Genomic DNA, 27991 nt, shown 5'->3' with positions numbered 1-27991 from the left:
TCTCATCTCCTAGAAAACTGCTATATTTTCATTTTCATGAGGAATGCTAACATCTTATCTGCCCGATGAAAGTATTTAATTTATATATTCGTGGATAGTTGAGCCAAATTTACATTGGACTGACTGATCAACAGTAACGAGAAATGGCTGATGAAGACATCGCAAAGGTTAGTGTTCAAGTAGTATATATTAAATGTTCAAGTAGTATGTATTACGGTATGTTGAATGTTAAAGTGTACATATTGTGTTTTTGATAAAGTGCATTTTCAATTTTGTAAGGTGTGCAAATAGCGTTCATTAGATGATAAATTCATGTAATTATTCTCATTTTTCATTTGTTCTGATACTTTGGTAAACATTCATACAGTGCCGGAAATGGCTATACGACCACCCAGTTTTCTCCAAATATTTTTTATTGCACAAAAAATTAAGGGATTCTAATTATACAAGGTTAAACTACGTTTGAAAACGGTTCCAACGCTATGCAAAAAAAATGATTTTCTCAAAATATATGAGAAGAAATTATGAAAATTAGAAAAACCTAGGTGGAAATGGTTATAAGACCAGGATAGGTTTTTCTCTGTTTTGGTATCTTTCTGTAACATTTTCACTTTGAAAAGTACAGCAATATAAAGAATATACCGTTAAGTGACCAGAAAGCAGGTTTGTTTATTGCATGTCAATCAGCACAAAACAGTACTAGTAGCAGCTCAATATTACATTGCTTCACACAATACTAGTCAAACTCTTGGTGAGTGTGATTTTACACTAATATTAATTTATCTGGCTGTCACTCAAACATGGTATTCACACATTGGGACAATAGAAAGAGAGTATTAATACAAGACACTTATAATAATTAATAAATAGTTTATATACCAGCATGTGGCCCCTAACAGCATGCATAACTTTGCAAGCATCTAATCAATGTCAATCAAAGTACTAGAGCCAGTGGACAGACTATAAGTCATAATTTTCTCCAAGTTGGCCAAGATAACAAAATTTAATATTTCTTTAGCTTTTGATGATTGATTTAATATCTCTACTTGATCTCGTTTCCCTCGTCTCCTACTAAGAAAAACGAATGTGTGGTATGGCAGCTAGTGGATATAAAGTCCTGACTCATGAAAAGTCAGTGGGTCTGTGGGTGTGTCTGGGTCTGTGGGTGTGTCAGTGGGTCTGTTTCACCACACCTCAAATCTGAATCCAATATGAAGGAAATATCTGGCATCACTTTATTCCTTTAATTGCATTATCATAGGTCTGGAATGACTGCAGAACAAGTGGGGGGCCCTAGTAATATATACCATGTAAATTTGTAGTGGGTGTTTTTTTTGTACTAAATATTATCATGGGTTGGTTTTAGAGTCTGGGTCTATATATAGCTAAATAGCTAAGACTTTTACTTTCAGGGTGGAGTAAATCTTACAACGAGTGTTACATAGCAGCAGTTGTGCAAGCCACATGGGATAATGGCAAGCAACATAATGCAGTCTTGCTCATGTGATATATAGATGCTGACTCAGTGTCTAACATTCAATCTCTTCCCTCCCTGGAGCATATTGCAGCTCTATCAGACTTCAAATCTTATAATATAATTAGAATGAATAAAGTGAGATGCCTGATGGACACCTGACATTTGAAATGATTTACTTTTGTTTGTACTAAAGGAAAAATCAGTTGGACTGTAAAGGTTGTAACAAGATTAGTTAGACCTGAAATATTGGTGCCACAGCCTGTATGTTCCATAAATTGATTACTTTTTAAATTGGTCAAGCTATAAATACAAATTCATGAATTGGATCATATTGTGTTTTTAGGGTTAGGAAAATATGAAAACGGTGATAGTATTTTTGAAAATTTTGAATTTAAGATATCTTCATTAATAGGAGGTTTTCACTGTGCAGAATTTTCTCATGTTTCTGGAAACTTCTTGCTTTATATTTTCCATGCTAATAAAATATTTTTTCTCATCTCCTAGAAAACTGCTATATTTTCATTTTCATGAGGAATGCTAACATCTTATCTGCCCGATGAAAGTATTTAATTTATATATTCGTGGATAGTTGAGCCAAATTTACATTGGACTGACTGATCAACAGTAACGAGAAATGGCTGATGAAGACATCGCAAAGGTTAGTGTTCAAGTAGTATATATTAAATGTTCAAGTAGTATGTATTACGGTATGTTGAATGTTAAAGTGTACATATTGTGTTTTTGATAAAGTGCATTTTCAATTTTGTAAGGTGTGCAAATAGCGTTCATTAGATGATAAATTCATGTAATTATTCTCATTTTTCATTTGTTCTGATACTTTGGTAAACATTCATACAGTGCCGGAAATGGCTATACGACCACCCAGTTTTCTCCAAATATTTTTTATTGCACAAAAAATTAAGGGATTCTAATTATACAAGGTTAAACTACGTTTGAAAACGGTTCCAACGCTATGCAAAAAAAAATGATTTTCTCAAAATATATGAGAAGAAATTATGAAAATTAGAAAAACCTAGGTGGAAATGGTTATAAGACCAGGATAGGTTTTTCTCTGTTTTGGTATCTTTCTGTAACATTTTCACTTTGAAAAGTACAGCAATATAAAGAATATACCGGTATTGATTTTCGTCATTTAGGGTCCCTCTGGTGTACTTCTGGTGTAGTTCAGTGTCCTCACTTATATTTTTTCGAAGTAAAAAATATGCCAAATGGGACAAGACTCACAGGCCGAGAAGGCGCAGTTTTCGGCTTTGTTAAATGCAGTAGAAGCCAACGGGACATCGCAATGGGAATAAAATGCTCAAAACCCATAGCACAATCATTTTTTGCTAATCCGGACGGCTACGGGTGAAAAAAGCACACTGGACCAACCCCAAAATTAACCGACAGGGATCTTAGGAGACTGTTTTCTGAGACTTCTAAAATTTGCGCTACCTGTACCTCTATAAAATTGGCCACTGGAGTTGATGTAGCAGCACGACGTATCCGTTAGACATTGCATGACTCGAAGAAATTCAAATACATGACGAGGAAAAAATGCCCCTGTGCTCCAACAAAAGCATGTTATCAACCAACAAAAATTTGCTGAAAAATATTTACTTATTGGTAAGGGATGGCACATGATTACCTTCAGTGATGAAAAAAGTTCAATCTTTATGATCCAGATGGATGGCAATGCTATTGGCGCCACGGGACCGTGAGCCTGAATCTTTTTTCAAGCAGCAATCTGGTGTTGGTTCGGTCATGGTTTTTTAGGGCGCTTAGCTGAAAGGGAAAATTAACTCTAGCTATTTTACATGGGAGACAAGATTCCGAGGCTTACAAGCAAACGCTGTTTTACCAACTTCTCCCTTTTGCCGATGAGAAACATGAGCGAACATATTTTTTCCAACAAGACAATGCTTCGATTCACACCTCAAAATCGGCAAACATGTGGTTCCTAGAACAGAATATTACTCTGTTGCTGTGGCCGGCGCTTAGTTCTGACCTCAACCCCATTGAAAACTTATGGGGCATCATGGCGAGGGATGTTTACCAAAATGATCGCCAGTTTCAATCTGTGAGTGACTTGAGCATGGCTGTCCTTCGTTTTTGGGATAAAATTTCTCAAAAGACACTGGATTATATGGTAAATAGAGTGGGGAGACAATGCTTTGAGGTAATTATGGCAAAAGGAGGTGAGATTGCCTATTAAAATGAGTGTATGTGATCCACAAACAGAAAAACCTATCTTGGTCTTATAACCATTTCAACCTAGGTTTTTCTACTTTTCATAATTTCTTCTAATATATTTTGAGAAAATTATTTTTTTCGCATAGCGTTGGAACCATTTTTAAACGTAGTTTAAGCTCGTATAATTAGAATCCCATAATTTTTTGTGCAAGAAAAAATATTTAGAGAAAACTGGGTGGTCGTATAGCCATTTCCGGCACTGTATACCAAATGATTCGGCAAATGTCTAAACTATACAAAAGCTTGCAAGATCGCTGCATTGTTGATTAAGTGCACTCCATGAGCTAATTATGTTTTTAATTGAAGCTAATTATGTAAAACATTTGAATAAAATAGTTATTACAAGTCAGGAGTTGACCACTCTGCCTTGATTTTTGCTTAGATTTTATTGTTTTTTCTACAGATGGAAGCCATGTATCTGCCTTCAACAAAAGGCATAAACATGGCAACATTGGAGAAGCTTCTTGTCAAAGGAGCCAAAGATATCAAGAAGCAAACATTTGTTGCCCCAGTACTGAAAATGGATGAAGAGGGAAAGTCGTATTTTCTTGTCAAGTGAGTGAAATGTTCAGTTTTTTGTGTTAGTTGCTGATTTGCAATCCATTGCCATCAGGAGGTTGAAAAAGTGTCTTAGTTTTTAGTGTAATTTGAATTTTAGGACAAACTGTTTCAGATTTTGCTTGGTGTCTTGCATAAAAGTTGTATCATTTTTGTTAGTTGGTAGAATTTGAAAAGGATCATCAATGAGGTTTGATTCATGCCATAGGGAAATAGAATGTCAACAAAAAAAGATGACTTATTTTAATTTAAATTTGCAGAAATATCTGGTAAATTTCAAACTGTTTACACTATTTAAACTAAGCCTAGCATTCTTTGTTTAGTTGTTTTTTAAATTTATTTTCCAATCCCAGGAAAATTAGGATTGAATTGGTCATCACTTGTTTCCTGAACTGTTCACCATCAAGCAGATCATGAACTTGTTGGAAATGTTCAATAGATCTTAGCCGGCATATTGATAACATTGTTAACAATATTCCAATATCTTGATATGCATTGTTAACAGTTAGCATATATATATACTTATATGTCAACAGTTTAAAATAAATTCCTTCATAAAGAAAGCCTTAGTTTTGCTCTTTCTGCATCACCAGACATGCATGCATTTTTAGGACTTGATTTTACTTCAATGATCAGAAGATATTTCTTAATAATTTGTTTCCTTTCTAGATCTCGTTCCACAGAGAGGTTTGAAACAGCTAAAAAACTGGTTATTGCCTTAGTGCATAGAGTATTGACTGAGCTCCGTGCTGACAATGCAAAGCCATCTACTGAGTCAGCACCATCCAAGCATGTGGCCCACAAGGATAAACAGGCCAAATTGAAGTCATGTTTACCTGAGAAGCGGCATCACCAGTATCCCAAAGATAGCCCCTGCCATGACCGCCGTGCTTCAATTGATTCCTCTTCAAAGCCTTATGATAGAAACAAAAGTGATCGAGAAACTTCTCACAAGAGAATTAATAAATCTAGTGTGCAAGTCCATGATGATTTGGGCCATGCTTTGCCAACAAGCTTTGGCCGTCACTCAAGCAATGCTCAAACTCATAGGCAAGATAAACATTTAAGCTCTGGACATGTCAGTCAGAAAGAGACTCGTAGGCATAAGCATGATTATGATCAAAAACCAAGTTCCAGCCGCAGTGTTTCTTACAACAAATATGGCCATCATTCAAAGCAGCCCGACTCTACAGTGTATAAGAAAATAATCACAGGAAACAGCAAATCCCTTTCATATAGTTCAGAGGTATCCAAAGATGGTTCTAAAGTACTCAAACCCATGCCTGAAAAAAGCTCTTCTGAATCTCAAGAACCTCGGTTTGGGTATTTGTACCACTATGCAGCTCATCCATCTAGTGATGTTTTCACACATACATTTGCTTTGGAATGTTCACGTTATAATTCACATTACACCAACCTAGACCACCTTGCTTCCATCATGTCTGCTGGAATGGAGGTGGGTTTATTTTTAAGCATATTCCTCTTCAGTAACATAGCTTGTGCTAAGGTACCGTATGTATAATATTATTTCTAATTGCATTTATTGTTGAAAAATCTTGAAAATTTAAATGTATTAATTTATATCTTGATCATACTATTAAATGTGCAGAATTAGATATAATTAGTATAGGTTGGCAGAATTTCTTCTTTCACGCAGGTTTCATTGAAGACCAGAGAATTTGTTTTATTCGCAATTTTCTTATTAGTTTTTTCAATATATCGAACAATATTTTTAGTTTGAACTGGCAAATCAAAAATCAGGTTACCGATGGACATTTTTATTTCGTTAACGACGTTTCGAATGTTTCTATCATTCATTATCAAGTTAAAAGGCGCATTGAGTGATGAAATTAGCGTCGACATAAGTACAAAGTCAAGTAAATAGGATACTACTCAAAAATCAAAATTGTTAGGAATAATTACAAAATCACAAAATAATTTAGAATCAAAGCACCGAAAATCACTCCGAAAATCACTACAAAAACAAGAAAATGCAGAATCTTGTGATGAACAATAACCCCTGCAAAAAAACGGGAGTTTTCCAAGAGACCAATGTAGTTTATAAATTTTCTTGCAATAGAGAAGGTTGTTGACTTCTCCCCAATATGGACTACATTGGGCTCACAACTACGACATTAAGCCGACGTCTCACGTGCCACCTTCAGTCTGGTGGACCAAAGAACCACCTGATGGAAGCCCACAACGAGACCATCACTCGTACGGTGCTGGAAGAATGCACCAGCATCGTCATGAGATGCCCCGACGCCAACCGACTCATGATAGCTGAGGCCCTCATCATTAGGGATAGGACCCCAGCCATCAACCTTCAAACTACTGGATTTGTCAGAACCTTGAGACTGTTTTCGGAGTGATTTTCGGTGCTTTGATTCTAAATTATTTTGTGATTTTGTAATTATTCCTAACAATTTTGATTTTTGAGTAGTACCGGTATCCTATTTACTTAACTTTTTACTTATGTCAACGCTAATTTCATCACTCAATGCGCCTTTTAACTTGATAATGAATGATAGAAACATTCGAAACGTCGTTAACGAAATAAAAATGTCCATCGGTAACCTGATTTTTGATTTGCCAGTTCAAACTAAAAATATTGTTTGATATATTGAAAAAACTAATAAGAAAATTGCAAATAAAACAAATTCTCTGGTCTCCAATGAAACCTGCTTAATTAGATATAAGTACCTATAAGAATATTAAAATATAAGAATTGATTCATCTTATTTCGTTGTTGCCTAAATTCGAATGATCTCAATTTCCAGAGTACCAATAGAAGAAGTTTTAGGCAGTTGTTAAGCAAAGCACTTTATTTAAAAAAATTCCTTCTCTCTACATGCTAGTGAAATTGCATTGCATCATTAAAATTCTACTGTGATGTTCACTGAAGCTCCTGGCTTGGTGTGGAAGAGCGGTCATGAACAGAAATTCCAGAAGGAACAAATTGAAATTGAATCTAAAGGAAATATTTCACTGACAATAAAAGCATTTCATGTGTGTACTATTCTTGATGAAATATTGTTTATTAACAATACTCCATAGTTGTTAGCAGGACTCCATGAAATGCAATTAACTTTTTTTGGTTGCAACTTCCATTTTAATTCAAATATCCAGGAAGTTTGTCCTGATAATTTAATTGGAAAAATAAATGTTTGTGTATGATTACATGTGGTATTACCTTTTCCTTCAATTAAGGCATCAATACTCTAAAAGTTCTTCATTATTGCCTGATTTAAAAGACAGAGGAGATTTAGAAGACACCATCTGACAAGAGGTTTTAAGTTTTTTTGGAGTTTTTCGAAAATTATTGGCCTTATTTGTTAATCTTATATCATAATAATAATTTTCTTTTAGGTAACTTTGTTTTTGAGAATATATACAATTCCTAATTTATGAGTAAGTGACAACATGAAACTGTTTTAATAACGCTCCTCTTTCAACAGTGTGAATTTGAATTTGTAACAGAGCATTTGCACATTTAATACAAGCTACTTGGCAAAGAACCTGCTAAAATATATATATATATATGTACATATACCTATATATTTTGCTTATTACTAAATTTTATGAGTTGAAATAATAAAATATAACAAAGTCTTAGATGTCTATATTTGTCCAGTAGAAAAAAAACCTTGAGCAGGGATTGCTGGTACAGAAAAAATACTGGAATGCATTTAATAACAACTTTACAAATTTTAATGAGCAAATCCATCCTCCATTGTGAAGACTTGTTAAATCTTACAGAGGATGAAGCATGTGTAGAATTTTCTCATTATTTTACATAAGCCAACCCATGGATGTTTGACCTGTAGTAATTCACGTCAATCAAGCCTTCTCAAATGCATTAGACATCAACTGCCATTAGATCTCTGAATATAATGTTTCAGATGCTTTGGAGTAAATTTCTCTTAGAAGTAGCTATAACTATTAGTACTACCTATCCATAGAAATTCAAAATTTTACAAATATTTGTCTGACCTCTAAAGGGTTAACTTTTTTTGTGGCTTTGCCGCGCATTGTGTGGATTTACTTTTTTATCTTATACCGGTATCACTATGCATATACCATATAATGCATATTCTGTAGACTTTTTACTTCATATTAATGCATGAATCTATGGGCAGGGTTCTCTTATCTTTATCCATGGGATGGAGAAGAGCACAACACTGCAACACCTACGTGACAGCATGGGCTTGCGCTTTGGGCTTGGCAAAGCCTCACAATTATCCTATGTTGCTTTTTCATCTGATGATGGTCTTGCTGTTGTCAAGCTTCCATTTGCTCCTGGGACAAAATTTTTCAAGTTTAAGATGATGGTGAGTGAAGAATAAATTTTCAATTGAAATTTGAAGTGTAATGCCCACCAAATCACTGGAAATATTATGTATGATTTTACATAGAACCCTGTGTGTAACTTGTCTGTCTACTTGCACCCAGATACACATTTACAGAGTATGTTGCTAATATTTTATATAATTACCTTATTTTATTTTTTCTCCCATTTAACTATTTTCCTCCTATTATTGCAGATAAATAATGTCAAGTGCCCATTAATTAGCTTCAGTGACCTCAAAAGTTCACCTGACGATCACATGCTGCGTTGCAAATTCGCATCACTGCTGTTCTCTCAAAAAATTCCTAAGCGCCCCTCAGGAGTGTTCCCGCAAGGTGTCCAACCCCGTCGCACAGTCATAGTTGCCGACTCAGCTGCTCCTCATGTTGATTTGAATGTCCTCAAGACTTGGCAAACTATTGGCCTTGTGCACAATGAACATATGGACCTGTCTGGCTTCCATGACGCAATTAAAAACTTCAAGCGCTTTAATAATGACAACAACCTCTTTATAGTCATTCCTTGGCTTAAGTTTCTACTTGGCAATGTTTTGATTAGCCAAACAGGCTTTGATGCTGCTTCTGAAAACGAGTCATTTACTAATGTCACAGATGCAGAATTAGATGAATTTGTCAAGTCATTCAGCACTGAGTCTGAATTTCAACACAACCCTGTCATCCTGACTCACTATGAGAGTTTTCCTGTGCCTTTAAGTAAAACAACTTCAGATGTTTGCAAGACAAGCGAGTTTTTTGCCCGTCAGTCTATCAACTTTGCTCATTACCTGAGGACAGCCATTACCAGCCGCTGCTTGAACACAGAAGTTGTTTTCTGCAGCTTCCCTCTGAAAGGACTCACAACAGCTAATGTTTACAAGCATTTGTGTCAAGTGGTAAGTTGGAGGTATCTTGTAGTTGGAGCATCTTTTACACATTCTGTTTATAATGTTGTTTCCATAAGTTACTGAAATATATTGAGACTATGATAGCAGTAGTTTACTGTTTATCTGCATATGCATAAAGTGAATACAATTCCTATCATCCTTAGAACTGTTAGAGTCAAAATGTGAGCAGATGACTTTGTTTTATCAGATGGCGCCCAGCTATGCTTCAAAGTTGTGTTTGGCACTCATGACTTCCATGCGCTGCTTTAACAAGTTTGCTGAGAGCACATGGAAACTTGGGGGTTTATCATTCACTGATGTGGAGGAGACTTCATTTAATCCTTCAAATTTGCCACGAAACGATGAAGGAAAACAAATTCCGCAGCTATTCAAAGAACAAACAGTTTCAGGTGGCAGCCAAGTTGATCACGTCACCATGAACAAATGTGGTTCATTCTATCTTGATGACCTGTGTCATTTAGACTGGCTAAGAAATGACAAAGACAATCACTCTGTTGTAGACAATGAAAATACTTCACTTCTAACCTTTGTAGTGGACAATGCGGGCAAAAATGCATGTTCCACTAATGAAGCTACAACTCCTGATGCATTTCAAGTCCCAAGAAGTGTCAAGTCTATTTGTGTCAAAGGTCGTGATGGAAAAACTACAGCAGTTAATTCCTTAGGATTTGCAGATGATACCAGTAATCTAAGTCAAAAAATGCCAGCAACCAAGCAAAGTATTTCCTCAGTTGATTATGCTATGAACGCTGATCAGAATGTCATCAAGAGTTCAACTGAAACAATGGAAAAAAATTCCTGCAAAGATGCTGAAGTCCCAGAAAGTATGTTTGTTGATGCAGACATGGTGAAAACAGGTGTTGATGATGCCAAAATGGAGAAAACGGCCCCTATCAGTGCAGCTGTTGATGCAGATATGAAGAAAGCTGCTGTTCTTGATGCAGATAAGGAGAAAACTGCTGTTGTTTATGCTGATAAAGAGAAAATTGCTGTTGATAATGCAGATCAAGAGAAAACTGTTGTTGATAATGTAGATAAGGAGAAAACTGTTGTTGATGACGCAGTCATTGACATTTGCAGTGATGAAGAAAATGATGCTGATGTCGGTGACACTTCAGAACCTGCACGAACAAAGGTAGTCATGACCACAACACGCATTAGCTTTAAGAATGTCTAGTTCAGTTGATGGTTACATTATTTTGTCTGAATATTTCTTTAAGAAATGCTTGAACATAGCATAATATTTTTATTTAATATAGAGATTATCAATTATGTCCGATTCATGATAGTCTATAGATTGTACATGGTGAGCCATGTTTAGGTGCAAGTTTTATCAAAACATTGGAAGACATTCCTTCAAATGGAAATGAAACTTAATGTGTTGAAAAATTTTGTTATAACAAAAAATTAATTCTCATACTTATTAAAACTTCAAATAAGTCAAGAATAAAAACACAAGTACTACCTCTTGTGGTCAGGTTTTGTTGTTTAACTTGAACTGTATCTCTCTGAAGGAGTGAATAATGATTCATGTGTTCATATTCATATCATTGGGTGTATAAATAATATTGTAAAAAATATGGCTAACCTGCAAAATATGGCATAGGAGTAAATAGAGAAAAATTTTAGTCTAATTCTTATAAAGCTGATGATTTCAGGTTTTGGATTTACTCGTGCCTGTATTTTTTAATATTTTTGCTGAGATATAAAAAAATTGACAAATTTGATGTAATTTCTTGAAAGAATTACAGATAATAATTTCATAAGTCTCTGTGAAGCAGGCTGAGGGCCCTGCTGTTGGTGGGAGGCTGCTGGCTGAAGCTTTTGCGTCAGTCCTCAGGACTTCCCTTGTGGCCTTGAACAGCGTCAGGAAGCGCACGGTTTGTGGGCATTTCTCTTCTCTCATTAATTACTCGTGCATTTATGTTTGTATGTAACTCCAGTTATGTTTGAGTGAACTTTTTGCTACTTTTCTAGATAATAAATTAAAATTTTCTAGTAAGTTGCGTTCATGTAATTTTTTATCCTTGCTATTTCTGCCCTTTGTCCTCGGACAGTAACTGAACTTGCTGGCCTTGAGACAGAAATAGCCTTAATAATGGCTAATTTATACTTAGGTATTATTGTAATTATCAATATACCTACCATTATGCTTATTGTGTTGGCTGAAGAGGTTGAAAACTTTTATATTGGTTAACTACTGAACATAAGCTAAATAGCACCAGATGCTCCTGCTTCCTCTCGAGCACTGCCATACAAGCCGTCCTTATGCAACATGTCTACGGCTTGTATGGCATTATTTTGTGATCGTTTATCTTCTACATTATTTTGTGATCGTAATGTCATCTATTGCAGGTTAGGTGTTTATTTGCAATGTCTATTGTACACTGAGTTTATTATTGCCTTTTAGCTATGAGTAAAAGAATGCACATCATCACTATACTAGTTGCTGAATATTGATATTATTGTGAGATACTGAAGACCTTCTGGTTTTTAAGTTGCTGCTGTCAGCATAGTATCTAAATTCTTATTTGTTTGTTTTGATTTCTTCAACTATTGAAGCAAAACCCAATATGTTTGTTGCCTTCAGGGCTTCATTCTACCATGGACTCGGCCGGAAAATAGCTCTATCAAGTTGAAGAAGTTGCCCGAAGTTGTGACCCATAGCGTTGAGCTCTGCATCTACCATGTAGAGCTAAACAAAGAGGAACATAAGGTATGTGTTACACTAACTTTATTGTACCAAGTTCTTCGTTACTCTTGGCTAATTAGCATCTGCCTTTTTAAGCTTGGCTAGAAACGCAAGTTTACTTTAATGGCACCATCATGGCACCGACTCCTTCATTATTTTAACCATTTTGAATTCTAGAAATTCCAGCCACACCATACATGTGTGAGAATAATTATATAATAATTAATTTGAACTTTCTATGTTTACATTGACCTCTAAAACGAGCGTCTACCCTAAATTTTATCTCAGTAATTTACAGAGGGATCAACTTGAAATTTGGTACATATATGTAAACCCTAAAATACTCAGGTTTTATTCGTGTCAATTTTTTGAAAAAAATTAAAAGAAAACGTGAAATTCATAGAAAACGGCCAAAAAGGGATACTTTAGAAAACCTATCTCCTCCTAGGATTTTCAAGCTACAACATCGAGACACATATCATTCAATGCGCAAAGACCATATCTACAAACTGGTCTTGGGGGGTTTTTTGCATTTCTCATTTTTGTGGGTGTGGGAGCATTTTGTCCGAAATTTTTCAAAATTTTCGATTTTACCTCCACTTTCCCCCCCTTTTTTGCAAAATAAAATCCGAACTACAACGAACTTGGAAAAAAGGCTAAGACCAGTTTGTAGATCTTTTCTTTGCAAATCGAACGGTATATGTCTCATTGATGTAGCTTCAAAACTCGAGGAGGTGACAATAAGTGTGAATGTTGAGGAGAGCGCGACAAAGTCCCGCGCGCACCACAATATGCGCTCAATGTAGCATAGATACCAAACTAAACGTTTCTGGAGCTTGATTCCACTCAAGGATGATGGGAGCAACTACATGCGCACTTCTCCGTACAACGCCTGGAGGCACACTGAGTCAGACCTCTTAAGGCCCGTTCACACTAGGGGCAAAACACGAGAGTCAAGTGCCTCAAAGCGCATGCAGAGGCGCTTTGCAGCCTCTGCATGCGCTTCTTGACCAATTGACGAGCTAGCGATTGACAGGGGCCATGCCTCATGAAACACAAGCGCGGCACTTAGTAGATAGCTAGTAAAGAATTGATATCACTTGTATGCTTAAATCGCAAATTAACTAAGAATTTAAATTGAATTAAAAATTTGAATCAAATTAAAAATCTAAATTAATTAAAGAAATTCAATTCGTTCTATGGTTTCAATGTATTAATTTATGATTCTAGATTCTACGAATTGACTATGGAGCTGGTCTCCGAAACGTTTTCTATAAAGATATGAATTTTTGTGGACTATTAACCCGAGAACAATGGCCCACAGCTCAAATTCGGTGACATCCATCCTCATTGACGTCTAGGAGGCAACTAGTGTTCAAAGCGCGCGGTCTCAAACTACCGAGTACAAAAGTAGTGTGAACGGTTGTGCGCGGTGAGGCACTGCAGCAAACTACTCAAAGCGCATGTCGTTGCCACTAGTGTAAACGGGCCTATAGAAACACTGTATTTGTAGTACTGGGGCAGCGAATTAGCTCCTATGTAATTACTGAAAGAACTCCCCCCCGCCCCCCTTTCATGAAGTGTCGTGAAAGTATAAATCAACGTACAGAGATGGTAATGGTACCGTTGGATTTACCAGAATGTCAGCTTTAAGATGAGACTAAACACGTAACTGCAGCACAACTCAAGTAGACACTATATTTAAAGAGCTCAGCAGCTAATTAGTTCCTATCTAATTACTTAAAGAACTCTCCACCCGCCCCCCTTTCATGAAATGTCGTGAAATCATAAATCAACGTACAGAGATGGCAGTGGTACCGTTGGATAGGGCAGAATGTCAGCTTTAAAATGAGTATAAAAACCGAAAAGTGGAAATTTTTCAATTTTAGGGTAGACGCTCCCCTTAAGAGTCTCCCGACATAGACTTATAAAGTATTGAAATTCTCATTCTCGGCGCACAATAACGAGACTTGAACCAACAGTATACGTGCGCGCTGTGTCCGGAGTGTTCAGGAGACGTGGTGTGGGCAGAGCAACATGTCTACCACGAGCCTCACGTCATGGCAGTCACGGCGTCCTGCTACCTGCCTCCTCCATCCTTCTCCCTCCTGGTCGCTGGTAGCTCCTCTGCTACCAACACTTACGGCCTCTCTAAAGGTTCTTCTTTTGCTGCTAAATGTTCTTAGCATTCAAGTGCTTATGTTGCTAAATGTTCTTAGCATTCAAGTGCTTATGTTGCTAAATGTTCTTAGCATTCAAGTGCTTATGCTGCTAAATGTTCTTAGCATTCAAGTGCTTACATTCTTGGCCTGTTTACATCACAACTTCATCAAGAATATAAAAGCAAAGAAAACGCCAAATAAATTGACCATATCTTCAATACGGTGATATTTAGTTAGCATTTTATTTGCGTTTAAATATTTGTTTGTGGCGTTACGTTGTGTTCATGTAGTTAGTTTCTTAGGAATTTCCCATGTATGGGCTTCATCCTTTTTTCGCTGTATTTTCATAGTTTTTTTTAGAAAAAGACTACTTACCTATGTCAAAGTTTAGTCTCCTGCATTAAAATACAAAATAATTCTCAGAGCTTGGGAGTTTAAAATGTATAAAATGGAACGCTAATAAAATATTACTCTCACTTATATTCTAGGGGTCGATTGTACTATCTAATCTTGCTTCTCAAGTACACTTAGCGTCCTAAGTTACCTTAAGTACACATAGCGTCCTAAGTTACCTTAAGTACTCTTAGCGTCCTAAGTTACCCTAAGTACACTTAGCGTCCTAAGTTACCCTAAGTACACTTAGCGTCCTAAGTTACCCTAAGTACACTTAGCGTCCTAAGTTACCTTAAGTATGGTACACTTAGCGTCCTAAGTTACCTTAAGTACACTTAGCGTCCTATGTTACCCTAAATACTCTTAGCGTTCTAAGTTACCCTAAGTACACTTGCCTGTGTTTGGTGGTTTAGCTTGAAAAGTCATCAGTGATTGGCTGACGGATTTACGAACTTGTAATTTTTTCTGCTATTTTATTGAATAATATTGATATTCATTGATTGATGTTTTCTATATTGATGCTTTGATAATTATTTATTTGACTATTACGGCCGATAACAACTGTAAAATCTGCCTTCTATAGGCAGTTTCGTTGGCAGACATTGCTCCTCTCTGAACGTCATTGACTGAACAATATCTCGTCTCTGAACCTGGCTTTGTTGCTTAACCTCAACTTGTAGAAATTGTTCGTATCTAAATTTGTCCTCATCGCCAGACTTCCTGATGAACTGTGAGCGCGCTTGTGTGATCGAGCGCACGGCGCGCAGGAGCTTCCGCTGCGCACCGTGCGGGGTGGTGCTGTCAGCACAAGCGCTGCGCTTCCACGTGCACACAACCTGCCACACGCAGCAGCTCTGCCGCTGGCTGGGGCTATACAACCCTCTTGCTGTTGCTGCCTTCGCCCCCAACTGGACTGCTGTTAAGAGGTGCTTGTTGTTCTTAGTAGTGCTTTCAAGAACTTCTTATTGTTTGTTCATGTACTAATTAGTAACTTCTTATTTTCACGTCTACAGCAAACTTGTCATCGCTGCCTTTGTCCACAACTGGACTGTTGTTCAGAGGCGCTTGTCATTTGTTCTTATTACTGCTTTCAAGATCTCCTTGTAGTTTGTTCATATATTTAGTAACTTCTAATTTTAATGTCTACTACAAACTTGCCATCGCTGTCTTCGCCCCCAACTGGACTGCTGTTAAGAGGTGCTTCTTGTTCTTAGTAGTGTTTTCAAGAACTCCTTGTTGTTTGTTCATGTACTAATTAGTAACTTCCAATTTTAATATCTACTACAAACTTGCCATCGCTGCCTTTGTCCACAACTGGAGCGTCGTTAAGAGGCACTGGCCTCTGGTTTTTCATTGGCTATTTCTATGTTCAAAGAACTCGTGTAATTTGTACATAAAATTAGCTCAGAAATAAGCACTTTGTACATAAAATTAGTGATATCTTATTTTTACCGTAAGTTGTTTTACTGCCTTTCTTCCAGCTAAAGTTTCGTTCTTCATAAATTTCATTTTAGAAATCATAAGTCATTTGAAAGCACAGCGTTTGTAATTTTGTTGATTTACTGCATTTCTACTGTTTTTACAGATTTATCGAACTTACTAATGCTTTCCAATTTTGATTTTGTTTATCTGAATTCTCATCGAATGAGGCTTGTGACCTACTGGCAATAAATGAATTTGTCTTAAGTGAAGTTTTGTTAAAAGGTCCTTGTAAAAGGTCCCAGCGCTCTTAACATTAATGTCAACTTTCACTGTTTACATAAACAACCTTTTCGTTAATGCCCGTTAATGCATTCACATCAGGCAATAAATTGCACTATAACCAGTTTTAATTGAATTGGAAATTTAAAAATGTATATATGCATAACAGCCTCTGTCTTCAACTAAAGTTTGAAGACAGAGGCTGATACTCTGAAAGTTTCATAATGTTCAAAAATACATAGGTATATGCACTTGCAGTTATTTTCGATTGGTATCGTAAATTACTTATTTATGTGGCTATGTTTGTGGAATGAGATTAAATTTGTTATGATATTGGAACTTGGAGCGAGACGATGTCGCCGACAGTATTATAGATTTTTAGTTGCATCAGTTATGAAGGAATTAGTATTGAAATACACTGAGCTGGTTATCAGCAGCTCAAAAAAGTGTAAAATTAATGTATTAACCCTAATGCGTCTATATAATGCAAGAAATACATATAATGATCTAATTTCTATAAAATAAGGATTCTCTGTTTGTAATGCGTTTATTTTTCTTGCAGGCTGTACCGGCAGCCTTCCTTTGACCTCGTGGTGCTGCTTGCCGACGACATTCTGCTGCCCCTGCTGAAGCCTTACACACGCATGAGTCATGTTAGTGAATATTGTGATGATATGATGAGCTGGTGATGATATGATGAGTTCACCTGTAATGCGCACAGCTTGGGGTGCTGTCCGTTTCTATTGTGAAACATTCATAATTATTTATTTACAAGGAACTTTTCTTGATGCTGTAATGTTTCACCGTAATTCAACTTTCTCGTAGATGCAACGGGAGAATTTACACGTTTTTGTCTACAAATTCTTACAGTAACTTGATGTTCGTTCTGGTATGTAAGTGATTGTTTAGCAACACGAGAGTTTAGATTCTTGTTCTATCAGTTTGAATTTAATTTTAAGTGGGATTAAAAATCATAGCCGAGCCCTATCGCATTTATATAATTTTACTCTTTAAAATAAATTTGTAATAAAAAGTTTTTTAGTGGCCAGTACAATTGATTTTAGGTGTGAAAAACGCCTGTTTTACTATCGGACTCTGAAATTTCTCTCTTATTCGTTTTGCATCCTTCATATTGAAAATAAGTTTATCTTAAGTGCAGCTTGTTATTAACTTGCCGTGCTCACTCAGGTGTTGGTCTACACAGCGCCGCGACTCGTTGACAATAAGGAAGGCCAGGCTGAAATTCTGAGACGGTGGCGCGCCGACATCGTTCGTCTCTTGCCCAACGTCAACGACCCTAAAGCTTTGTGGATAATTCTTCCTGGTTTTGATCTTTTGCTCAGCGAGAAAGTTACTTCTAACCCATTTTCTGCGTTCCCTGGAAATGAGACTCCAACACAAATATGTAGTGCAATACCTACCGAAGTGTCTGCTAGTCGCAGTGTTCCTGAGTCAACTAACTCTGTGTTGGTGTCTACTGCATCGACTTTGTCATCTAGTGAAGATGTTGGCTCGGGAAGAGAATCGAACTTCTCAACAGAATTACAAAGCTGCCCCACCCTTAACAGTACGTCAACAGCTGCCGTGACCGCCGACGCAAATGGCTATCTTCAAGATCCCGATGGTGTCTCACCAGCCACTGCTTTGCAAACTATTGAAGATAAATATCTTCCGTGTGCTGAACCTCAAGATGCTGTCCAACAGCAGTCTACAAATTTAGATTTAGATGCAATTTCCAGTGATGAAGCCAACGATGAAGCGTTGTCACCTCAACATGAAGCATCTGAAAGTGCCTCAGAACACATTCTGCGCGCCGAAAAATCTGTACAGGACACTGAACCTGTCGGCAAATTTTCGGGTGCTGGGAACGGGGTTGAAGATGCAGGTGCCTTACCCCCAGCATCAGAGGTATTGGGCTCGGCACGACCTCTTGAAGATCTGGAGCCTGTAACTCTGCAGGCAGAAGATGACGTCGCAGGAAACGAAGATATAGACGCCTCAGATAACCCAGAGTTTAGTTCCACAACTTGTCCATCTACGATAAATGTAGAAGACATTATGGCGAGTGCGAGCATCGACGTGGAGAATATCCAGACTGAGACTGTGAGGGAATTGTTTAGATCCAGAACTCCATACACGGTGCTGAACAAGAAATGTTGCGATGCTCCTCTTCTTTTCATTAATGAGCATCTTGATCTTCATCCCGACCAGGCTCTCGACATGGTGAGTTGCAGCTTAAACTTGTTCACCTTCAACCCTGGCGTTAGTTGTGGAGATTGCAATGCACACTTGCACTATTGACTGCACCACTATACCTACTGCACCACTATACCTACTGCACCACTATACCTACTGCACCACTATACCTACTGCACCACTATACCTACTGCACAGCCACTAACCGCTCTTTCCACTATGCCACTGACAACTCTTTCTACATCTTTCTCAGCCCATTACACCACGCCTGAGTTCATTACACCACGTCTGAGTTCATTACACCACGTCTGAGTTCATTACACCACTACTTATGTATTATAACGCTACCGTACATAACAATAATGCACTCCCACTCTACATACATCACCACTAATGGTTGGGATACCTGGCTATAACCCAGGAGGCCCTTATCTCTTTGCATGACATGATAATTTTAAAGCGATAAACCCGCATGGTCGTGTGCGTTGACGCCCAGAAATCGTCACTGTAAAATCCTGACGTTAGTTTGTTTTTTGCAGGCAAGTTACGCCGTGAACGACTTGCGCTCATTCTTGCGTGTGGAGCTGGACGTGCGGCACAGCGTGGTGACGATGCCGGTGCCGCCCCTGCAGCTCCTGACCAACGCCCTGCCTGAGTCTTGGCGGCAGGCGCTGTCATGCCTCCACCAAACCGTCGTCGTCAACACTGGCATCTTAAATGATCAACACATAAATTCAGTACCTGAACCTCATCGAGAAAACACAAATGAAGATGATGGAAACCTTGACAGCGATCGTGACAAGCCTACAGTAGAATGTGTAGTATCTTATACAGATGTGCCCAGTGAACCACTTGAACCGAACTTGGGAACTTCATCAAGCACTTTCGAGAAAAAAATTGTCGCGAGTCCTGCTGAAAGTTCAGATGAAACAAAAAACAAAGAAAATGAGTCATCGAAAACCTACGAGCTTGTTTTGAAGGATATGTACCACCAGCTTTCCGATAAGACGTTCAAACTTTCGATGACGTTGAGCAGACAAGAAAACTTCTTAGTTATGATGTCGAGGCGAGCCCTGGAAGCAGAATGTGTGAGCATCGTATCGTCAGCACAGGATGCACGACAGTTGAACGTGTCAGGGAGCGCGTGGCGCACTCCTCTCACGACGCTGGTGCATGCGGCACTGAGCAGGTTGCCCACCGTCTTGCCGCGCTACGACAGCCATGATTTCGGTGCGCATTTGATGCTGCCTACGCGCACCACGCACTACGCTCTCATTGGCGACTATCAAGTCGTGCCCAATAATCCGTTCACTCACGATAGATTGTTTCACTTGCCGACAAATGTGGACTTCTTCTCATTTTCTGGCGTGGACTACATTGTAGAGGCTCTCAAGAAACGCGCAGGCAACAAGGACGATGTTACCTGGACATGCTACGTTGCCTGCCCATTTCCAAACGTATGTTATGCAATAAGTTCAGCCTAAGGGAATAGTATACTTAAATAAATGACTACTTTTCTGTCCGCAAGCTTTCATCTCATTCCGCCAATTGTAATGCATACCTTGTACGCTTTAATAATAATCCTTTCTGATGAATATCCCTTTTCTGCAAGCTTTACCCTGCTATGGCTTGAAAAAACTATTTGTCCCAGTGGGTGTACTGACGCTTCCTCTCTCCCTCCGTGACGTAGGTGATGTTCACCCATGCGATCTACGAGGAATGTTTGCGGGACAAATGCACAACTCCCATTAAAATGTACAGCGTGAGGAAGGTTAGTAAATTATAGCCTTACAACTCCCATTAAAATTTTAAAGTGACCATTGAAGTGAAATATTCAATATTGGCAGGATGTGACAGCAACGAGCTGACCTATTGCAGGATGTGACAGTAACGAGCTGACTCATTGCAGGATGTGACAGCAACGAGCTGACCTATTGCAGGATGTGACAGTAACGAGCTGACACACTGCAGGATGTAACAGTAACGAGCTGACTCATTGCAGGATGTGACAGCAACGAGCTGACCTATTGCAGGATGTGACAGTAACGAGCTGACTCATTGCAGGATGTGACAGTAACGAGCTGACCATCATTGCAGGATGTGACAGTAACGAGCTGACTCATTACAGGATGTGACCGTGCGCTCTGTAATGGAAGTCATCACAAGTTTCCTGACGTTGCTGGCATGCAGACTTGGCCCAGGCTGCTACGCGACCATCTTTCCCATCTTCCCTGCCGTCATGATGGCCTTCGAAGACCTGAACTGCCACACCGAACTGCACCTCATCGCCAAGAAGAACCTCAACTCGCAACACATCTTCTTCTGCCGCACCCACTACAGGAAGGAACTCCGTCCCTACGTCGCGCAGTTCAACAAAGCCATCACGGAAGTGTTCAACAAAACACGACATTTGCCCCACATTAATGAAGATGAAGAGTTTTCATTCGTCACGACGCAGCCTCTGATGCAGCAGCAGAATCCTGCTGTTCTCCAAGAGACCCTGGCAGCTTGGATCGCTCGTGTCAATGAGGTCATGCAGAGATCGCAGCCTATGCTTGCAGGTCTGAACAAACTGACACCTGTTTAATGAATTTGAAAAATAGACTAATAGTTATTAATTTTAGCACGATTGTGTCTTAAAACAAATTCATTACATCAAAGGCTTCATAGCAGCAGTTTTTTTACTGCTCAAATATGAGGTATTATCGTGCTAGGTCTTTGTATTTTAGGATTTCTTTGAACCATCTATACATTTTGGTCATTGATTTTCTGAAAACAGCAATAGAAGTTTAAACAATTCTCTGTTTAAGCAATAGAAGTTTAAACGGTCTCTGTTTTTGAACAAATGGTCTTCAAGGAAATACACTGTATTGTCTATTAACCGTCTTTCGCCTTCACAGTGAGTCGCGTCGTTGATTCTGTTGGCCCACCTCGGAACCCGAGCAGACCTGTTCGCTCAGCAGCGCCTAGAGGCTTCCCGCACCCCCGCCATCCTTATCACCCGATGGGAGCACCTTTTGCTGCTCCACCTCCAATGGGCGCATACGGACCAGTCCCAGGCGAATCTCCGTATCCTTCAATGTGTCCGCCGTATCCCTCAATGCATCCACCGTATCGTGCTGCCAGACCGGAATTCGCTTCTGGCGTCCCTCGTGCAGTTGCTCCTCGTTTCCCCCACGGAGCTGGTCCTCGTTTTCTCCACGCACCGGCCCCTGGACTCCCCTCAACCCAAGAGACCGAGAAGGCACCGAGAAGCTCGACGTCTATGATCTCCTACTCGGGAATTTTCGATGTGGCCGCGATGCGAGCTGAGCGTGAAAGCAGGTGAGTTCAAAATATGTCGCGGAGATTACTTCTTGATCGCTTCGGTTGCGATGGAACGATAAACTGCATTTCAAATAACCACTAGGAAAAGTTACCGGCCAATCTTAGTGCCTTGTCTCCTCAACCGAAATTGATTTTTGGTCTCGGATTATTCGTATTTTGGCTTTGTCTTTTTATTGTAACTCTTTCCCTCAAATTGCTAAAGTTGCACAGACATATCGGTTGTGATACGGCGCATGCGCTTGCGCTGCCCGATCTGTCACTGAAATTCAAGGATATATGCTTACCCTCTTGCCTTGGCTACTGCAGTGCAGCGCTCTGATTGGTTGCCGCACTCGTATAATTGCAACGCTCTGATTGGTTGCTTCACTTGCACCTTACTTGCCAATGTTGCCATACAGACGACAGATACATGTGCAAGTAACACCGCTGGTTTTGATAGAAACAATCTATTCTACCTTCTCGGAAAAGGACTGTGAAGTATGCAATACGGAAGATATCTAGTAAACCTTGTCTGAATAAGTCCTGGAATCATTGCACTCGAGATTGTAGCGCGCCTGAAGAAGTCCCTTTTTTAGGTAAGACGGTGAAAAGTGAGAGAATCGAAAAATTTTTCCACGGCTTACGCACCATTAATGATCGCATGAATAGCCTGAGTTGTTGTACAGCAATTTACCATCTACTTGTATGCCCTCAGTGAATCATCCAGCATGGAAGACAAACAAGACAGTAAATCACGCAAGAGGCGCTACTCATCCGTGTCTTCCTCCGCCTCTTCGAATTCCTCTTCATCGCCTTCGTCACGTAAAAAGCGTTCGAGAAAAAGACGACACAGTCCTTCTCCTGAAGGTCGTTCTGGTCGACGACGTAAGTCCTCGAAGCATAAGTCGCGTCGGTCACGACGATCACGACGTCACCGCAGCCGCCACTCCAGACGAGGCTACGACAGCGACAGCAGCAGTGGTTCGTCTGAAGGCAAGATCAGCGACTCGTCTGAAGGCAGTAGCGGCAGTAGTCGCCACTCTCGTGGAGGCAAGAAGAAAGCCAAGTTGCGTAAACACAGGAAGGTTCACAGCGAGAAAGAGGGCACCTCTGATTCCAGTAAAGGAAAGCACGCTAAGAAGTCGAAGTCTTCTACGTCGAAGGATCGAGGAAAGTCGAGGAAGGAGAGCGAGACTAGAGACTCTTCTCCCGACGTTCACTTCTCAGATCTGGTGGCCTGCGTCGAGTCTCTGGTCAAGAAACAGAGTGAAAATCAGACGGTTAGTGCGCGTTTTTTTTAATTTTCGTCCGTTAACAACTTGCAAAGCGTCTTAACTCTGATCTAATTCGATGGTAATGATAATCAGTGTTGATATGTGATTCAAAATGCTTATGTTTTCTGTAAGTTTTGTTTCCAATTCTCGAATGCGTTTGAAGATTCAAACTCAGCTTGACTTGCGAAGATTGTTTTTAAAAGAACGTTGAACCTCTTAGAATCACTGAGGTTTACCGCATAACCGAAATCCTTATTACGTGCAGGGTTCCAGCTCTACTGTGACAAGTGCTGCGTACAGTGCCCCCCTCGGTGAGCCGGTAGCAACCATAGACATCGCACTGACCACCAGCGGCACCCCCCTGCCGCAGATCTGGGTCCTACGCTTGACTTCTGGTTTTGGCATGACCACGCCACCTAAACGCTCCTCTTACGGTGCGTCGCACCGAACACGTTTTTGTTCTGTATTGTGTTCTGTATTGTGCAAGAACACTTAGTTGTTTTCTGTTCTGTATTGTGCAAGAACACTTAGTTGTTTTCTGTTCTGTATTGTGCAAGAACACTTAGTTGTTTTCCTCTCTCACTGTGCTTCTCCATACGTTGCTATATACTCACAGTGGACATGTTTATACCATATTCTCATCGGTGCAGCATCGGTCCAGCATTTTTTTCTCGTTTTGTTCTCATGATCACTCATGTCATCATGAGATTTCCTAGGATGTTGTTATAGCGCTCCAGCGTGGCCTGAGACGGCTACGTCCGCAACACGTATTAAGGTTGTACACGGCTCGATATTTCCTGCAGATACGTGGCTAGTGCGTTGCAGTTGGGAGTTGGAGGACCGAGCAGCTTTCTTGTTACAGCAACTCCAGGGCTACAGACTCATTGATACGCTGCTCTCTACAGAGCTCATTACTCCTCAGCGTAAGAAAACCTCCCATCTTCTTGATTTTTGTAGCGGGGCATTATTTCACCATTAAATGATTAATTAGAAACTTCGCTCTTACATACTAGAGTACAATGTAATTTCTTTTGGTTGCAGTGAATAGTTCGATGTTGCAGGATCGCTTTGAATAATGTTACATATCTGAATAGTTATACATTTCATCTGTAAAAACGCATATGAACTTTGGGACGGCATTGAATAATGAATCATGTCTGAACATATTGACCGCAGCTAGAATAACATTTATTTTTTATTTCTAAGTAATCACTTATTTACAGAGCCAGGAAGCCCAACTGCCGAGAAGGCATCGCTATACCAACGTCTGCTGATGCAATTTGCTTCTGAGTACAACGACAACGCCGTTACCAGGCTCCTTCTCTCGGTGTCCACAGGTAACACGCTCTGCAGACAACATGGGTTGCAAGTAACATACCTTCAGTTAACATACCTTGCAGAGAATCTGTCTTGCAGGTCACACAGAGTAGACTGTCTGCCAGTTTTTAACATTTTGCCAATGGATGAAGGAACAGTTGTCATTGCTATTCATAACTATGTACAGTTCCCCAGAGTTACCGCCAGTAGATTGGTAGCCAACGGTTTGTATCTGAAAACATTAATTATCGATATTATTCGTGACAAGGCCTGGTAACGAGACTTTTCGTCAGTATACAATTGGTTGGTGGAACATATTATTAATATCTCCTGAATTACGCAGCACATGTAACATAATTTCTACTCTCTTAAATCTTCTTTTTAGCGCATTTTCTCATATATGGAAAAAATGCACTATTGTGCTCGCCATGTCCGTCCGTCAGTCTGTCCCTCCGTGACTTCACGTTTTCGTCGACGAGAAAATGCGCTCTCGCTCGCTCACTGCAGTGAGTACTGGGTTATATTTTTTGATTTCTTTGCAGGAAGTAATTCAACCAGTGTTTAAATTCATGCCTAATCAGGATAAGTCTATTTTCCTTTGTTCACAGATATGGACGCAGATTTCTTTTGCGCTTCATGGCAAGACGTGTTCACGGCTGGACTGGAAAATTCTCCGTTAATTGCGGCGAATGCCGTCCGCTCATTAAGGCACCTGAGCTCGAGTGTTGGGGTTAAAATCCTGGTCATCTCACCGGACTCTGAAGCCCTCAAGCACATGAAGCTCATTCTCAAGCCTTCCGTCACTGCAATGTCGGTGTCCATGCTCACTCTCATCGATGATGAACCAATAAGTAAGGCTGCAAATGTCAAGGGCTCATATCCATTGTTTGTTATTTCAATGATATCACCATTCCGCTGACCTATTAGTAAATATTACTTATAAGTAACAACAGAATTGAAATATGAATACTGCAGCAGTATTTGAAGCTTGTAATTGATGCAGGGAAATATCACAGGCTTTAAATATATCATAGCTATGACTGCATTGACTGGTCTATCATATTCCATTTTTTCCGACGAATTTTAGCTTTATCTTACAATATTATTTTAGTTTATCATACGGTGATTCTAGTAGTAAGCTCTTGATTTCAATATGAATTTTTACAATTTTTATTTGCAAAAAAGATACCATACAAACGAAAGTCTGCCAAAACTAAAACAAATGAGCATAAGAGCTTCATGTACCCAGAAAATAGAAATTTGTATCAAGCTCTTGGCCCATACTTTCAAAAAAAGTTAAGATATCGTAAGTTCATCAGCCAATCATTGAAGGCCTTTCAAGCAAAATCCACCAATTATAGACAAGAAAATAGAACGTAAGTACTTACGTTCATTTAGCGAGTTGTGAAAGCATGGCCCCTGGTGATCGTCATGTATGTTTTGCAGTCGGAGAATGCGACGTGGTGCTGGCGACGCTGCACCGCGCGTGTGAGGTCGTCAAGACGCTGCCTGTAGAGCGACTGAGGGCTCTCATCCTGGATAACGCGGCGCTGCTGCTGGGGGCGCCCCTGCACTCCCTCCTCATGAGGCAAACTGTCGTGGAGCTGAAGCGCCTCGTGCTCGACTACCGTCAGTTACCTTTCCCTTACCAGCTGTTTTTATTTGTTTTAATCGTTTATTTGTTCTGATTATATTATCATACCTTTCCTGTTCTAGCCACGCTGTTTTGATCACAGTGTATATGATGAATTATGACTCTACATTTTGCATAATTATTATTTTTTGTATCATGGCGAACACGCTTCAATGTTCAGCTGGGTTTTCAGTGGATACAAATGTTGGTATTTTTCAGGCGGCATAAACAAGGTGGGAGTGGTGAGCAAGATTGACGTGAAGCAGATGACGGTGGCAGAAAGTCTCCTAGAATGCCGCTTCATACGAACTGACCTGAAGCAGCACTTCGTCACCTCTGCCGACCACAATGAGTTGGTTTCTACTTTACGTACTGCACACAGCAGTAGTGGCTACTCTGATAGTGTGACCAGCGGCTACAACTCTGGCACGGCTGCTGCATTACACGCTTCTCCCAGCGGCAGCAGTTACTCCTCTACAAGTGGGCCGAGAGGCTACAATTCTGGCCAGGCAAATGCACCACCTTCGGCTTCCAGCAGCAGTGGATACTCAGCAGGTCTAGCGAGCAGTTACAACTCAGGCTCGACTGCTTACAGTGCAGGGTCCAACCCTTACATCGACAGCAGCCGCGCCGGTGTGAGTGGCAGCCACAACATCGCTGGAGGTGGCAGTGATGGCATGAGATCTGGTGCCACCATCCCTGCACACTCGGGACAATATTCCTCCTCTGGTTCATGGCCACCACCAGCCCGACCTCCTGCCGGTCCATGCCCCTCCTCTGGACAGTATCCCCAAACTAGTCATCGTCCAACACCTGGACAACATCCCCCTGCTCACCAATATCCTCCGACTGGGCAGTATCCTCCTAGTGGACAGTATCGTCCTAGTGGGCAGTATCCTCCTAGTGGACAGTATCGTCCTAGTGGGCAGTATCCACCAACCGGACAGTATCCTCCAACTGGACAATATCCGCCAACTGGACAGTATCCTTCTAGTGGACAGTATCCTGGACAGAATCCTCCATCTGGACAGAATCTTCCAACTGGACGGTATCCTCCTCCCGGACCGTATGCTCCTCCAGGACAGTATCCTCCTCCGGGACAGTATCCCCAGTCTGGATAATATACCAGGTTGGATATTATTCCTGAGAAGTCCATACCCACTACTGGACCATTCCCTGAAATGAGCCTAATTCCCCACCTGTAAAAATCTCCTATTGAATAATATGGAAACCAGCTCATCACTGGCCAATATCCCTTCCCTCTTCCTTACGGGACAGCAACGTGTGTCTAATTTGTTTCCTATGATTTTATCATTAACTTTGAGATGATTAAGTTACTTGGAATAGCTCTTGCTACAAATTCATAACTCATTTATGCCCACTAATTCGTAACTCAATGTACTATCAAAAGGCATTTTCGTATTATATTTGTCCTCTAATTTACACAAATATTAAACGTTTTCTATGAAAATTAGTTTTTAATTTTGATTTAGACCCATTTTTCAGGATTTTGTGATAACTGCGTATATCCTGTTCTCTTTCTATTCTTCATTCCCTCCTTTGCTTATTAGAAAAAAATACGATCTCTGACAGGGATTTTCTCGCCATCAACACCGAGTTAATTCAGAGCATTACAATCTAGGACATTTCATGGAATAAGCTTTAAAACAGTGTGTGATATTAGATGATATTCATCTCTTGGATAATTCAGAGCATTACAATATAGGACTTATTTCATGGAATAAGCTTTAAAACAGTAAGTGATATCAGATCATAT

General features: G+C 39.7%; 1 protein-coding gene across 4 annotated transcripts; it reads left to right on the top strand.

Moving 5' to 3' along the window:
• Window positions 1–27674, top strand: LOC108665326. 4 transcript variants are annotated; one of them, XM_047883530.1, is made up of 23 exons: window positions 1–167; window positions 4134–4285; window positions 4958–5744; window positions 8428–8619; window positions 8833–9528; window positions 9728–10675; window positions 11319–11420; window positions 12131–12256; window positions 14215–14389; window positions 15503–15713; window positions 17051–17141; window positions 17677–18711; window positions 19224–20141; window positions 20375–20455; window positions 20813–21245; window positions 21585–22008; window positions 22706–23270; window positions 23530–23698; window positions 24068–24187; window positions 24488–24601; window positions 25190–25432; window positions 26028–26210; window positions 26434–27674. In XM_047883530.1, the coding sequence occupies exons 1-23, from the start codon at window positions 144–146 to the stop codon at window positions 27333–27335; spliced, it is 8691 nt and encodes a 2896-aa protein (XP_047739486.1). In that variant the 5' UTR covers window positions 1–143; the 3' UTR covers window positions 27336–27674. The 4 variants fall into 4 exon arrangements, with proteins under 4 accessions (XP_047739486.1, XP_018007560.1, XP_047739485.1 ...); XM_018152071.2 differs by lacking the exon at window positions 1–167 and adding an exon at window positions 1969–2135 and having other exon boundaries at window positions 11322–11420; XM_047883529.1 differs by lacking the exon at window positions 1–167 and adding an exon at window positions 1969–2135.
• Window positions 27675–27991: the final 317 nt, after the last annotated feature.

The sequence above is a fragment of the Hyalella azteca genome, unplaced genomic scaffold (assembly GCF_000764305.2).
Source record: "Hyalella azteca isolate HAZT.00-mixed unplaced genomic scaffold, Hazt_2.0.2 contig13197, whole genome shotgun sequence".
In the NCBI taxonomy this organism is placed as follows: Eukaryota; Metazoa; Arthropoda; class Malacostraca; order Amphipoda; family Hyalellidae; genus Hyalella; species Hyalella azteca.
This window is presented reverse-complemented; position numbering and strand designations above follow the sequence as displayed.